The sequence below is a fragment of the Procambarus clarkii genome, chromosome 17 (genome assembly GCF_040958095.1).
Source record: "Procambarus clarkii isolate CNS0578487 chromosome 17, FALCON_Pclarkii_2.0, whole genome shotgun sequence".
Classification (NCBI taxonomy): domain Eukaryota; kingdom Metazoa; phylum Arthropoda; class Malacostraca; order Decapoda; family Cambaridae; genus Procambarus; species Procambarus clarkii.
Genome location: NC_091166.1, coordinates 33,759,200 through 33,774,215, shown reverse-complemented (window position 1 = coordinate 33,774,215; position 15,016 = coordinate 33,759,200). Strand labels below are relative to the sequence as shown.

The 15,016-nt window shown below is 50.8% G+C and overlaps 1 protein-coding gene across 4 annotated transcripts in view; it reads left to right on the top strand.

The window, feature by feature from the left end:
- Positions 1-15,016, top strand: part of LOC123772380 (transmembrane protein 151B) — a 73,236-nt gene that overhangs the window by 44,103 nt on the left and 14,117 nt on the right. For all 4 annotated transcript variants that reach the window (XM_045765474.2, XM_069325807.1, XM_045765473.2 and 1 more), the window contains exons 4-7: positions 650-808; positions 7,445-7,603; positions 9,671-9,792; positions 14,698-14,773. In XM_045765474.2, the coding sequence (XP_045621430.1) occupies positions 650-808; positions 7,445-7,603; positions 9,671-9,792; positions 14,698-14,773 (516 nt within the window). The remainder of the gene's footprint in view (positions 1-649; positions 809-7,444; positions 7,604-9,670; positions 9,793-14,697; positions 14,774-15,016) is intronic.

Here is a 15,016-nt window from a genome sequence, read left to right as displayed (position 1 = left end):
CCTGCCTCACCCAGGTACTGTCCTCCCTCACCTGCCTCACCCAGGTACTGTCCTCTCTCCCCTGCCTCACCCAGGTACTGTCCTCTCTCCCCTGCCTCACCCAGGTACTGTCCTGCCTCACGCAGGTACTGTCCTCCCTCCGCTGCCTCCCCTAGGTACTGTCCTGCCTCACCTGCCTCACCCAGGTACTGTGTCCTGCCTCACCCAGGTACTCTGGGGTCCCAAAGCACATTCTGGGACCCCAGAACATTAACAATCATATGTAAATTAAAGATATAAGTCTATTATGACCACTGAGAGAGGTTTATGGGATTTATTTAAAACACAAGGGTTTTGTGGTTGGAAATTTCTCTCCAAAATGTGAATAACTCAGTAGATATTCTCCTGTTGTAGCTATTCAATTAGTTTGACTGTTTTACATGTGCACTTAAGGAATGATGGCCAAACAATTATGTGGTAACTCTCTACTGTTGACAATTATTTGTGTGGAAGATTGTGTCAAGGGTAAGGTATTGTCTTGTTAAAATGTGGAAGAGCATATTATCTGGGGCGTTGCATATAGTTATTATGGTGGTAATGTTGTGTACTGGTGCAGACAAGGTAGCTAGAGCCAGCCAGCCAGCCGCCTCACCTTTCTCGCCTTCTGCAGGTCCCGAAGGTGGTGGTGAACTTCGACACCTTCCCCATCACCAGGACGCGCCTGCTGAGCCCTTGTGAGGACGGCTATCTCTACATCCCTGTGGCCTTCCTGGTCATGCTCTACCTCGTCTACCTGGTCGAGTGCTTCCACTGTCCCACCAGGATCCAGGTGAGCGCCACCTGCTCAAGTTGATAGTATATGAGACTATCTTAGGGGTAAGGCAGAGGACTCGAACCTGCATCCTGGATCGATTCCTCTGCCAGGCTTCTAAGATTGTGTACTAATGGTATGACTTTAACTGAACCCGTGGGTGTGATGTGGTCAAGGAGAATAGCCCTGAAATATTCATGGGAGGTGGTGCGGTGTCCTTATCTACCCTATCAATTTCTTGTATGTTGTGGTCATGTCTTCCCTAGCGCTTTCCCCTCCCTGTCCAGCTCGTTGCTGCCGTGAGGGGGCTTGGTGGGCGGCTGCCTGAGTGTGATGTTCCTTGGGGCAGTCCCCCTGTTCTTTTGTAGCCTTGTGCTCCTGCTGCTGTCCTCTCAAATTTTCTGAACGCCTTTTCCTTTTATTTCGTTTTTTTCCCCCCCCCCTCTTCTCCTTTTTCGTTGTCATTTCCTGCTGACCTTGTGCCTATTTTGATCATTCTTTTGGTCTTCTTTTGTTTTGACGCCCTGGTGTTTGAGGAGGTATACTCTTGCACCCATTGAACTGTAGTACCCAACATCTCGAGCGAGGGGAACCTTTTATTGTCAATTTCCCTTTCGTCACTGAACCCGATCTCGACGGACTGACGGAAGGTGGCGTTTGTGGGGCGTATACTTACAACGCACCCCTAGGTGGCCTCGACTTGATCGGCGATAGCTTCTTGTTGGGTGTCCTACCTCTAATTGTGGCTCCATGGTGGGTGTGGGGGCACATTCGTGAATGAAAGTCTTTCTTTTCGTGTCTCTGTTGATGAATGTTCCTCTTGTACCCTCTCAGGCTCGTGGGGTGGGTGACCAAGCAACTGAGTCGGACTGTATTGGAAGACCTGGCTCTGTAGCCCCCGCTGTGTTGGGCCCCTGACCCTGCTCCTCCTTTGACCCTCCTGACTACTCCCTTCGGCTCCCCTCCCTCCTCTGTGGTTGGGTCGAGCCCCAAGCCTCCAGTGGTGACCACCTCGTCCCCTGGCACGGCTCAGTCTCTAGTTGAGACTGCTGCGTCTTTTAACCCCTCTCTCTCTCTGGGAGTTCTCAACACCGTCCTCGATATGGCCACACTCGCTCGATTCCTTCCCGTGCTGATGCGTATAAGGCCTTGTTTGGTCCCGCTTCGTGAGCCAAATACTTCGATCTTCTCCCTCTTGATTCTGCGCCTCCTGACGATTTCTCCCTTCACACGCACCTTGTTGATTCCGTAGATGCCTCTGTTACTTTCCACCCCACCCGTCTCGGTGCACCTGTCGTTGCTGCTCCTTCTCAGGATGCAGCCTCCCGCTTGGCCACCTTGTCCTGCCTTGGCAAGACCCCTGTTCTTGTCTCCAAGAACACTCGGTTGAATGCCAGTGTTGGCACTATTCTCCTCCCACCCCATGTTGCAACCAGTGTTCGGAATCTCCAGGACTGCCACAAGGATATTCGTTATATCCTCGATGCCCAGGGTTATTCTGTCCTCCAGGTAGTCTCGTTTACTCGTCCCCCTCGTGGTCGTCGCCGTCAACCCCCTTCGGGTTGTGAAGATTACCTTTGATGGTAGGACCCTTCCGCCGTCTGTCATTCTTGCTGGTGCCAGGTGCTCCGTCCAGGAGTACATTCCCTCTCCTTAACTCTATAGTAAGTGCTGGAGGTTTGGGCATGGTGCCCTCCGCTGCTCTGGAACTGTCTCTCTCTGTCCTTTGTGTGGGGGCGAAGGTCACTCTAAGTCCGAGTGCACTTCTCCCCAGGCTCGCTGCCACAATTGCGGTGAGGCCCACCCTACCTTCTCCCATGCGTGTATACATTACAAGCTTAAGGCAACTGTCCTTAACTTGAAGCACCTGGAGCATTTATCTTTTCCTGAGGCGAGGTGCCAGGTTCGCCAGCTCCCGCCTTATGCTCGAGTGTTGCGCTCTGCCTCTCCTTGTCCTTCCCACCTTCCTCAGACTCGAAACCGTTTCCAGGCCTTGGACCCTGATGCGCCCACCGCTCCCTCCTCTGTTCCATTGAGTTCTGTCCCGAAGGGTCCCCCTCCTGGTCCTCTGTCTGGGGTTCCCCTTCTTCCTGCTCGGTCTGTCATGTCTCCTATGTCTGCTTCCTCGTCTCCCTCCGATCCTCCTTCCCATCCTTCTCCTCCGCCTATTGGCTCTCCACGCCACCTGTTGGTACGGGCTGATGTCCATCGCTCTCCCAACGTCCGTCGTATATGCTCTCGTTCAGCTTCTCCTGTTGAGACGTTGGAATCCTTTGCCCAGTACGTAGTTGCTGGGACGCCTGTCTCTTTGAGTCAGAAGTGTAAGCCTGGCTCCTCTTCTACCTCCTCCCCGACGGGTAAAAAGGCTTTGCTTTCTTCCTCGCCCACTACGTCTGACTCTCTCGCTCCGTCCCCTCCCATTTCAGTGGTTCCGCCCTCTGTTCTTGCTATGGAGGTCTCTTTAGCCCCCACTTCCCTCTCGGTTGGTGCCCTTGCTGAAGTGCATCCCCTTGTTTCTGTCCCTCCTGCTGCTGTCCTTGACCCTTTTGTTATCCCCCCTCTTCCTCCTCCGGACCCTGCTCGTCCGCCCCTGGTTGGTCCTCTAGGTACCTTTCCTCCTTCTTTACTCAGTTTACCTATGCACTCTAACCCTGACTTCGCTGACCCTGATCCTGGTTCTTGATGACCTCCATGGCAGTGACCATTTCCACATCCTTGTTACGTTTTTTCTCTTTTCACCCTCCTCTCTCCTTCCCTAGGTGGCAGTTTGCTAAGGCAGACTGGAACCTATTTACCCTCAGTGCTGCTCTCTCTGACTTCTCCCTTCTGCCTCTCCCTCGCTCTCTCCTCCTTTTTCATGACACCGTCTTCAACACTGCCCTCCGCTCTATTCCTTGCTCTTCCTCTCGGGGCCCACGGAAGTGCGTTCTCTGGTGGAATACAGACTGTGCTTGGGCTGTCTGCTATAAGCGTGCAGCCTGGAAGAGACACCGCCGCCGGCAGACAGCCGATTCTTTTCTTTTATTTCGGAAGGCGAGTGTGGTGGACCATAGGGCCATCCATACGGCTAAACATAATTGTTGGGCATCTTATGTCTCCACCATTACGTCTGAAACTCCTCTGCCACAGATCTGGAAGCGTATCCGCAAGATAGCGGATAAGTTTGTTCCCGATGTCTCATCGGTCCTTCACCTCCGTGGTACTCTTGTGGCGGACCTATTGCAGGTCGCTACCCGATGTCTCATCGGTCCTTCACCTCCGTGGTACTCTTGTGGCGGACCTATTGCAGGTCGCTACCGAACTGTGTTCCCACTTTTCTTCTGTTAGCTCTGGTTTTCATCTTTCGCAATCTTTCCTCCTTCGTAAACCTGTCCTTGAGTCTTGTCCTTTGGATTTCTGTACTCATCTTCGCATTCCCTATAACGATCCCTTCTCTCTCTCTGAACTTCAGTCTGCCCTGGCCCTCTGCGGTTCTACGGCAACGGGCTCCAATGGCATTCACTACGAGATGCTTCGCCATCTCCCTTCGTGCACGTCTTAGTATTTACTGAGTCTGTATAATCGGATCTGGGAGTCGTCGTCAGTCCCTGAGGACTGGCTCGATGCCGTTGTCCTCCCTGTTTGCAAACCAGGGTCTCTGGGAACATCCCCTAAGGACTTTCGCCCTTTTGCCCTCACACTTGTGTCTGCAAACTCTTTCAACGTATGGTTAACGTTCGTCTAATGTGGTTCTTGGAACACCATCACCACCTCTCCCCTTCTCAATTTGGTTCCCGCAAGTGCTGCAGCACGACAGATGTCCTGGTGAACATGGAGGTCTATATTCGTGTTGCTTTTGCTGCGAAGACCTCCGTTGTTGCCGTTCTTTTTGACTTGGAAAAGGCTTACGACACCACTTGGCGATATCATATTCTATCCCAGCTTTATTCTTTTGGCCTTCGTGGTCACCTCCCTCTCTTTCTCCGCAGCTTCCTCTCTCGTCGTTCCTTTTGGGTGTGGCTTGGTACCGCACTCTGCCTCTTTTCAGCAATACGAAGGTGTGCCCCAGGGTAGTGTTCTGAGTACTACTCTTTTTCTGGTTGCCCTCAATGGTCTTCTTTCCTCTCTTCCTTCAGGTGTCTTCTCCGCTCTCTATGTCGATGATCTTACCTTTTGCTGTCAGGGTGATGATTCGCCTCTCCTTTAACGCCGGCTTCAACTTGCGATTGATGCCGTGTCGTCTTGGGCCACCGATCATGGCTTCAAGTTCTCTGCGACTAAGACTTGTGCCATGACTTTTACTCGGAAACGGATCATTCTTCGCCCCTCTTTGTCACTTTATGATCATCCCCTTGATTACAAAGATTCCGCGAAGCTTTTGGGGTTATTCTTTGACACTTGTTTGTATTGGTCTCCCCATATCACTTACCTCCATGTTGAGTGCTCTAAGGCCCTTACCCTCCTTCGGGTATTGTTCCATACTTCTTGGAGAGCGGATAGGCGCACTCTCCTCGCTTTACATTCCTCTCTCATCCTGTCTAAGCTCGATTATGGTTGCCCTGCTTATTCGTCTGCTTCTCCTTCTACTCTTCGCCGTCTTGATGCTTTGCACCATACTGGGTTGCGCCTCAGTTCTGGTGCCTTTTGTTCGACTCCCGTCCTTAGCTTGTATGTTGACACTGGCTTCCTACCTCTCCAGGACCGCCGTGATCGCTACTGTCTTTGCTATCTTGCGCGGTTTTTGCAACATCCTTCCTCTCGCCTCTGTCGTGCTTTAACTGTTACCCCTCCTGTGGTTCCTGTTCCTCTTCACCACCTCCCTCTTTCTGTCCGGTTGTTTCGTTTACAAGATTCTCTTTCCGTTTGTATTTCTAATATTTCTCCTCGTGTTGTTCCTTCTTTGCCCCCGTGGAGAGTCCCCCTTTCGCAGTTTTGTACATCCTTGACCCGCATCTCTAAAGCTTTTACCCCTCCTACGGTTCTAAAACGCCTTTTTCTTGAGCACTTTTCTTCTCACTCCCGCTCCGTTTCCGTCTTCACCGATGGGTCTAAGTCTGCGGACGGTGTTGGTTGCTCAGTTGTTTTTCCTGATTGCCCTTATATGTGTCGCTCACCTCCGGAGACTAGCATCTTCACAGCGGAGCTTTATGCTATTCTCTATGCTCTTCATCTCCTGCTTTCTCGTTGTCTATCTTCCTTTGTAGTTGTTGTTGACTCGTAGTGCCCTCAAGGCTCTCGGGTCCTTTAATCCGGTTTATCCAGTGGTTGTCGAGATCCACCATTGGCTGTTTCTTGTTCACAGTAAATTTAAGTCGGTTGAGTTTTGTTGGGTTCCCAGCCATATTGGTGTCTCTTTAAATGAGCATGCGGATGCTGCTGTCAGGGAAGCTGTCCGCTCTTGTCCCATCTCATGTAAAGGTATTCCTTATTCCGACTTTTACCCGGTTATCCATTCCTCCATCCTTACCCGTTGGCAGGCTTGTTGGTCGCCTGTTACTGGTAACAAACTGTGTACTCTTAAAAGTTTAGTGGCTGTCCTCCTACCACGTAACCGGCGATGGGAAAGGCTCTGGCAAGGTTTGGCCATACTCGCTTAACTCATGGTCACTTGATGGAGCGCCACCCTGCTCCTTATTGTCCATATTGCTTTGTCCCTCTTACGGTCGTGCATATCCTTGTTGAATGTCCTGACTTCCGGGACGAGCGTGTGTCTTGTTTTCCGACCGTCTCCCGCGGTCGCTTGTCTCTCGATTGTATTCTTGGTGACTCGGATACTTTTGATATCATTCGCCTTATGCGTTTCTGTTCTCGTATTGGCATCCTTGGTGATATTTAGCGCCCTCTGATTATCCCTCACATTTGATGGTGCTTCCTTCACGGTTTGGTGCCTTCCTTTGATAATTACTTACTTACTACCCTAGCGCTTCTGTCTTCCAGCAATGTGTGGTTTAGTTCCCGTAGAAGTTTCCTCCTAGCTCATACCCCTGAGCTTGGGTACTAGTCTAATGGCATACCTTTGAACCTTTTCCAGTTTCGTCTTGTGCTTGACTTGATAAGGGTTCCATGGTGGAGCTGTATACTCCAGTATTGGTCTGACATACGGTGTCTATAAGGTCCTAAATGATTCCTAACACACGTTTTTAAAGTCAGTGCTTATGTTGGCCAGTCTAGCATATTCTACTGATGATAGCATCTTGATGTGGGTCTCTCTCTCTCTCTCTCATCTCTGTCTCTCTCTCTCTCTCTCTCTCTCTCTCTCTCTCTCTCTCTCTCTCTCTCTCTCTCTCTCTCTCTCTCTCTCTCTCTCTCTCTCTCTCTCTCTCTCTCTCTCTCTTCTCTCTCTCTCTCTCTCTCTCTCTCTCTCTCTCTCTCTCTCTCTCTCTCTCTCTCTCTCTCTCTCTCTCTCTCTCTCTCTCTCTCTCTCTCTCTCTCTCTCTCTCTCTCTCTCTCTCTCTCTCTCTGATTCACTCCGAGAGACAACCATCATTCCCTTTCTCACTCACCCTTCACCCACTGACTGAGCCTTAAGTTAGCGCCTCACCTGAGTGCATGAGTGAGCTCCTGACCCGAGCGCGTGACTGAGCGCCTCACCTGAGCGCGTGACTTGAGCGCGTGACTGAGTGCGTGACTGAGTGCGTGACTGAGCGCCGTACCTGAGCGCGTGACCTCCCGCAGGTGACCCACACGACGCCAGCCTCACACGTGTCGTCCATGATCGAGGGGATGAGGTCAGCCCAGCCCGTCATCTGGTGGAAGGCCTTGTGCTACCACTACGCCCGCAGGTCCCGCCACATTACCCGCTACCGCAACGGTGACGCCTACACCAGCACCCAGGTACTCCTCCTCCACCCTGGTACACCAGCACCCAGGTACTCCTCCTGTACCCTGGTACACCAGCACCCAGGTACGCCTCCTCCACCCTGGTACTCCTCCTCCACCCTGGTACACCAGCACCCAGGTACTCCTCCTCCTGCACCCTGGTACACCAGCACCCAGGTACTCCTTCTGTACCCTGGTACACCAGCACCCAGGTACTCCTGTACCCTGGTACACCAGCACCCAGGTACTCCTTCTGTACCCTGGTACACCAGCACCCAGGTACTCCTCCTGTACCCTGGTACACCAGCACCCAGGTACGCTCCTCCACCCTGGTACTCCTCCTCCACCCTGGTACACCAGCACCCAGGTACTCCTCCTCCACCCTGGTACACCAGCACCCAGGTACTCCTCCTCCTGCACCCTGGTACACCAGCACCCAGGTACTCCTTCTGTACCCTGGTACACCAGCACCCAGGTACTCCTGTACCCTGGTACACCAGCACCCAGGTACTCCTCCTGTACCCTGGTACACCAGCACCCAGGTACTCCTTCTGTACCCTGGTACACCAGCACCCAGGTACTCCTTCTGTACCCTGGTACACCAGCACCCAGGTACTCCTTCTGTACCCTGGTACACCAGCACCCAGGTACTCCTTCTGTACCCTGGTACACCAGCACCCAGGTACTCCTTCTGTACCCTGGTACACCAGCACCCAGGTACTCCTCCTCCAGCACCCTGGTACACCAGCACCCAGGTACTCCTCCTGTACCCTGGTACACCAGCACCCAGGTACTCCTCCTGTACCCTGGTACACCAGCACCCAGGTACTCCTTCTGTACCCTGGTACACCAGCACCCAGGTACTCCTTCTGTACCCTGGTACACCAGCACCCAGGTACTCCTTCTGTACCCTGGTACACCAGCACCCAGGTACTCCTTCTGTACCCTGGTGCACCAGCACCCAGGTACTCCTCCTCCAGCACCCTGGTACACCAGCACCCAGGTACTCCTCCTGTACCCTGGTACACCAGCACCCAGGTACTCCTCCTGTACCCTGGTACACCAGCACCCAGGTACTCCTTCTGTACCCTGGTACACCAGCACCCAGGTACTCCTTCTGTACCCTGGTACACCAGCACCCAGGTACTCCTCCTCCAGCACCCTGGTACACCAGCACCCAGGTACTCCTCCTGTACCCTGGTACACCAGCACCCAGGTACTCCTCTTCCACCCTGGTACACCAGCACCCTGGTACTCCTTCTGTACCCTGGTACACCAGCACCCAGGTACTCCTTCTGTACCCTGGTACACCAGCACCCAGGTACTCCTCTTCCACCCTGGTACACCAGCACCCTGGTACTCCTTCTGTACCCTGGTACACCAGCACCCAGGTACTCCTCCTGCACCCTGGTACTCCTCCTCCACCCTGGTACTCCTCCACCAGCACCCAGGTACACCTCCACCTTCCCCCTGGTACTACTCCTACACCAGCACCCAGGTACTCCTACACCATAGGAGTACCTTCAGTACTCAGCCTATAAAGTACTATAGGCTTCAGGTAAGTCCTCCTTCAGATAAGTCCTCATTATGTTTCAGCTTCTGCAGGTGAGTTATCTGTTTGACTTTATTTGATAAATTATTTATCAGTAAGGTGTTAAGGATTACCTTAAAGGGGTAACACTTAGCTTAACCCTTCGGCTGCTCACTTCAAGCTGTGAAGTAGTTCCCGCTGCACATTTGGTAGATCAAGCAAATCAGGAGTTTCACGCGTTGCCCCTATGCACTGTGGTTGTGGTTCAGGAGTTCTACCTCCAACGCTTCTCTTCAAATGAAACCCTCTTCATTGGGGCTTCAGTGGAAACCTCAGGACCCTTAGAGGATTTATTTGAATCCCAGATTGCATTACTTTTGACCATGTCAAGGTGTAGGGGCGTGGATGTGAATACCAAGTGTGTGAGTGTATGTATATGTGTGTTTAGAGGGAGGCAAGGGAGGACGAGTCTATTGTTACATGTATATATGTACTAGATACATATAAATATTCATATGCCTACATACAGTATACGTAACCCTCGGCGGCAGGTGTTCTACGAGAGAGTCAACTCCCACGCTGCGGGCACCTGCTTCCTCTTCTCTAACTGCGGGGTGAAGGATATCTCCAAGAAGCTCATCAACCTCTCCAAGTATTCCTACACCAAGATCAGGTAGGTGGAGGAGGCTGGGTGTCTGTCTCTACTTGTCAGTGTGCTCCTGCAGGAGACCCCAGCCACTTTGACTGGACGGTAGAGCGACGGTCGCGCTTCACGCAGGTCGGCGTTCAATCCCCGACCGTCCAAGTGATTAGGCACCATTCCTTCCTTCCGTCCCATCACAAATCCTTATCCTAACCCCTTCCCAGTGCTATAAAGTCGTAATGGCTTGGCGCTTTCCCCCCTTGATAATTAAAAAAAATCCTGCAGGAGACCATGTTGGGTTAGTGTGAGTTTCTCTTCCTCTCTCTCTCTCTCTCTCTCTCTCTCTCTCTCTCTCTCTCTCTCTCTCTCTCTCTCTCTCTCTCTCTCTCTCTCTCTCTCTCTCTCTCTCTCTCTCTCTCTCTCTCTCATTCTCAAGGTTGGCAGTCAATTTCCAGCATATGTTTTACTCTTTATCATAAAAATTCATTTCACTTTTGATTGGTAAAGTTGGAAAATACTTATTTGATCACGTTTTTCATCCAACGAACAACAGCATCTGTTTCATCCTGTGTTTTTTTTTATTCCGTGTTAACAGCTGGTGTTTTATCCTGTATTGACACAGGTGTTTTGTCCTGTGTTTACAACAGGTGTTCAGTGTTTCCAGGTCATATAAGGCATGTTTACATAGCCGTTGTGACTTGGAAATACTGAACCTTTGTGATAATGGTTACATTATGATATCTTTCGTCTTCACCTCTCTTGACCTCTATTGTTTATTTGTTACCATGAAATAAATAATAATTTGTACATATATATATATATATATATATATATATATATATATATATATATATATATATATATATATATATATATATATATAACTGAAAACTCACACCCCAGAAGTGACTCGAACCCATACTCCCAGGAGCAACGCAACTGGTATGTACAAGACGCCTTAATCCACTTGACCATCACGACCGGACAAAATGAGGTGATAGCCGAGGCTATTTGAACCACCCCACCGCCGGCACTCGGATAGTAATCTTGGGCATAGCATTTTACCAAATCACCTCATTCTTTGGGGCACACGTGAGGAACACAAATGCGAACAAGCCTGAATGGTCCCCAGGACAATATGCAACTGAAAACTCACACCCCAGAAGTGACTCGAACCCATACTCACAGGAGCAACGCAACTGGTATGTACAAGACGCCTTAATCCACTTGACAATCACGACCGGACAAAATGAGGTGATAGCCGAGGCTATTTGAACCACCCCACCGCCGGCACTCGGATAGTAATCTGGGGCATAGCATTTTACCAAATCACCTCATTCTTTGGGGCACACGTGAGGAACACAAATGCGAACAAGCCTGAATGGTCCCCAGGACAATATGCAACTGAAAACTCACACCCCAGAAGTGACTCGAACCCATACTCCCAGGAGCAACGCAACTGGTATGTACAAGACGCCTTAATCCACTTGACCATCACGACCGGACAAAATGAGGTGATAGCCGAGGCTATTTGAACCACCCCACCGCCGGCACTCGGATAGTAATCTTGGGCATAGCATTTTACCAAATCACCTCATTCTTTGGGGCACACGTGAGGAACACAAATGCGAACAAGCCTGAATGGTCCCCAGGACTATATGCAACTGAAAACTCACACCCCAGAAGTGACTCGAACCCATACTCCCAGGAGCAACGCAACTGGTATGTACAAGATGCCTTAATCCACTTGACCATCACGACCGGACAAAATGAGGTGATAGATTACTATCCGAGTGCCGGCGGTGGGGTGGTTCAAATAGCCTCGGCTATCACCTCATTTTGTCCGGTCGTGATGGTCAAGTGGATTAAGGCGTCTTGTACATACCAGTTGCGTTGCTCCTGGGAGTATGGGTTCGAGTCACTTCTGGGGTGTGAGTTTTCAGTTGCATATTGTCCTGGGGACCATTCAGGCTTGTTCGCATATATATATATATATATATATATATATATATGTATATATATATATATATATATATATATATATATGAATATGTATATTATTATATATATATAATATAATAATATATATATATTATTTGAATATATGAAACTGCTGCCTAAGGGGTGACGGGAGGAATTGTTTAATGTAATGGGGTTCACTTTATATTTATTGCGCTTTGCTATGGGAAAAAATATATATTTTTTTCGAATATCTTGAAATGTTTTATATGCGTAATATGTCAATGGCGATGGAGTGGAGTTAAATATTGAAATTTACTGTTCTAGGGTCACTGGGGGTCATCATGGTGCTGGGGTCACTGGGGGTCATCATGGTGCTGGGGTCACTGGGGGTCATCATGGTGCTGGGGTCACTGTGGGTCAACATGGTGCTGGGGTCACTGTGGGTCAACATGGTGCTGGGGTCACTGTGGGTCATCATGGTGCTGGGGTCACTGTGGGTCAACATGGTGCTGGGGTCACTGTGGGTCAACATGGTGCTGGGGTCACTGTGGGTCATCATGGTGCTGGGGGTCACTGGGGGTCATCATGGTGCTGGGGTCACTGTGGGTCATCATGGTGCTGGGGGTCACTGTGGGTCAACATGGTGCTGGGGTCACTGGGGGTCATCATGGTGCTGGGGGTCACTGGGGGTCATCATGGTGCTGGGGTCACTGTGGGTCATCATGGTGCTGGGGTCACTGTGGGTCAACATGGTGCTGGGGTCACTGTGGATCATCATGGTGCTGGGGTCACTGGGGGTCATCATGGTGCTGGGGTCACTGTGGGTCAACATGGTGCTGGGGTCACTGTGGGTCATCATGGTGCTGGGGTCACTGGGGGTCATCATGGTGCTGGGGTCACTGTGGGTCATCATGGTGCTGGGGTCACTGTGGGTCAACATGGTGCTGGGGTCACTGTGGGTCATCATGGTGCTGGGGTCACTGTGGGTCATCATGGTGCTGGGGTCACTGTGGGTCATCATGGTGCTGGGGTCACTGTGGGTCATCATGGTGCTGGGGTCACTGTGGGTCATCATGGTGCTGGGGTCACTGGGGGTCATCATGGTGCTGGGGTCACTGTGGGTTATTATGGTGCTGGGGTCACTGTGGGTCATCATGGTGCTGGGGTCACTGGGGGTCATCATGGTGCTGGGGTCACTGTGGGTTATTATGGTGCTGGGGTCATTGCGGGTCATCATGGTGCTGGGGTCACTGTGGGTCATCATAGTGCTGGGGTCACTGTGGGTCATCATGGTGCTGGGGTCACTGTGGGTCATCATAGTGCTGGGGTCACTGTGGGTCATCATGGTGCTGGGGTCACTGTGGGTCATCATAGTGCTGGGGTCACTGTGGGTCATCATGGTGCTGGGGTCACTGTGGGTCATCATAGTGCTGGGGTCACTGTGGGTCATCATAGTGCTGGGGTCACTGTGGGTCATCATAGTGCTGGGGTCACTGTGGGTTATTATGGTGCTGGGGTCATTGTGGGTCATCATGGTGCTGGGGTCACTGTGGGTCATCATAGTGCTGGGGTCACTGTGGGTCATCATGGTGCTGGGGTCACTGTGGGTCATCATAGTGCTGGGGTCACTGTGGGTCATCATAGTGCTGGGGTCACTGTGGGTCATCATAGTGCTGGGGTCACTGTGGGTCATCATAGTGCTGGGGTCATTGTGGGTCATCATGGTGCTGGGGTCACTGTGGGTCATCATAGTGCTGGGGTCACTGTGGGTCATCATGGTGCTGGGGTCACTGGGGGTCATCATAGTGCTGGGGTCACTGTGGGTCAAATCATCAGGAGCCGTGTTCTAATAAAGCAAGATCTGTCCCTCGCTCTAACCTTTCCCTCTGTATTATAAGGTGAAAGTCTTGACTCCAGACAAGTGTTACGTATTAACTTTGAAGTATTTTCTTCAAATAGCGCCGTGGAGAGGAGGGAGACCTGCTGCATGGGTGACAGCTTCTCCCACGTGTCAACCTACCGTGGCTTTCCAGTTTCTCAAAGCAATTATAACAACTCTTATTGGATTTTGGCTTCGTAATGGGCTTAAGGCCTGTCAGTGCCGGGGGGAGGGGGGGGGGATATTTAAGGCCACCACCATAGGTTCCTCACCAAGCCAGCAAGTGTAATCAGGTCGTTTAGAGCGTGCACCTGGGAACTCCCAGACGCATAGGTTCGAATCCTCATCACGGCTCCTGTGTACCAGCAAGTGTACTTAAAAAATGCTGCTTCTGGAAACGTTTCTTATTAAGACTACTCAATCGCTCGGTCGATATAGAGCCTTGGCCCCTCACACACGTGGGGTCAACGGTTCGAATCTCCTAGAGCCCAGGTGAATGTAAGTGTACTTAAGTCCTGAACCAAGTCCAGGGCTGAAGAGAAGCGAGGTACACCTCACAGTGTTGGGTGTACACGTTCCCCAGGTTACCTTGTCACCTCTTGGCCGTTTTCCGTCTTCGCTAAAAACTTTTATTATCTAGTGTTCCTTTCCCACAGTGTCCAGGCGACTGTGTTAACCACTGTTCCTTTCCCACAGTGTCCAGGCGACTGTGTTAACCACTGTTCCTTTCCCACAGTGTCCAGGCGACTGTGTTAACCACTGTTCCTTTCCCAGAGTGTCCAGGCGACTGTGTTAACCATTGTTCCTTTTCCAGAGTGTTCAGGCGACTGTGTTAACCATTGTTCCTTTCCCAGAGTGTCCAGGCGACTGTGTTAACCATTGTTCCTTTTCCAGAGTGTCCAGGCGACTGTGTTAACCATTGTTCCTTTTCCAGAGTGTCCAGGCGACTGTGTTAACCATTGTTCCTTTTCCAGAGTGTCCAGGCGACTGTGTTAACCATTGTTCCTTTTCCAGAGTGTCCAGGCGACTGTGTTAACCATTGTTCCTTTTCCAGAGTGTCCAGGCGACTGTGTTAACCATTGTTCCTTTTCCAGAGTGTCCAAGGGCTTTGCCTTCGCCAATCTGGAGACGGCTAATGAGTTTGAAGAGCAGAGAGCTCGCTTCTTCCAGGTAGGTTGAGATGTCCTTTGGCATTGTCAATAGATATGTTGTTATGAGAAGACCTTTCTGAGAAATTAAATATGTTGTATTATCTGATTTATACTCGAATCATCGGCCGGTTAAACATAATGTTTTCCAAACAAACATAAGGGCATGCTTGGAAACTTTAGCTTGAAAACAACAACACTGTTTTTGCTCGTTATATCCGATATATCAGCAACTAAAGTTTGTATAGAAGTCTTTTTGTAATAG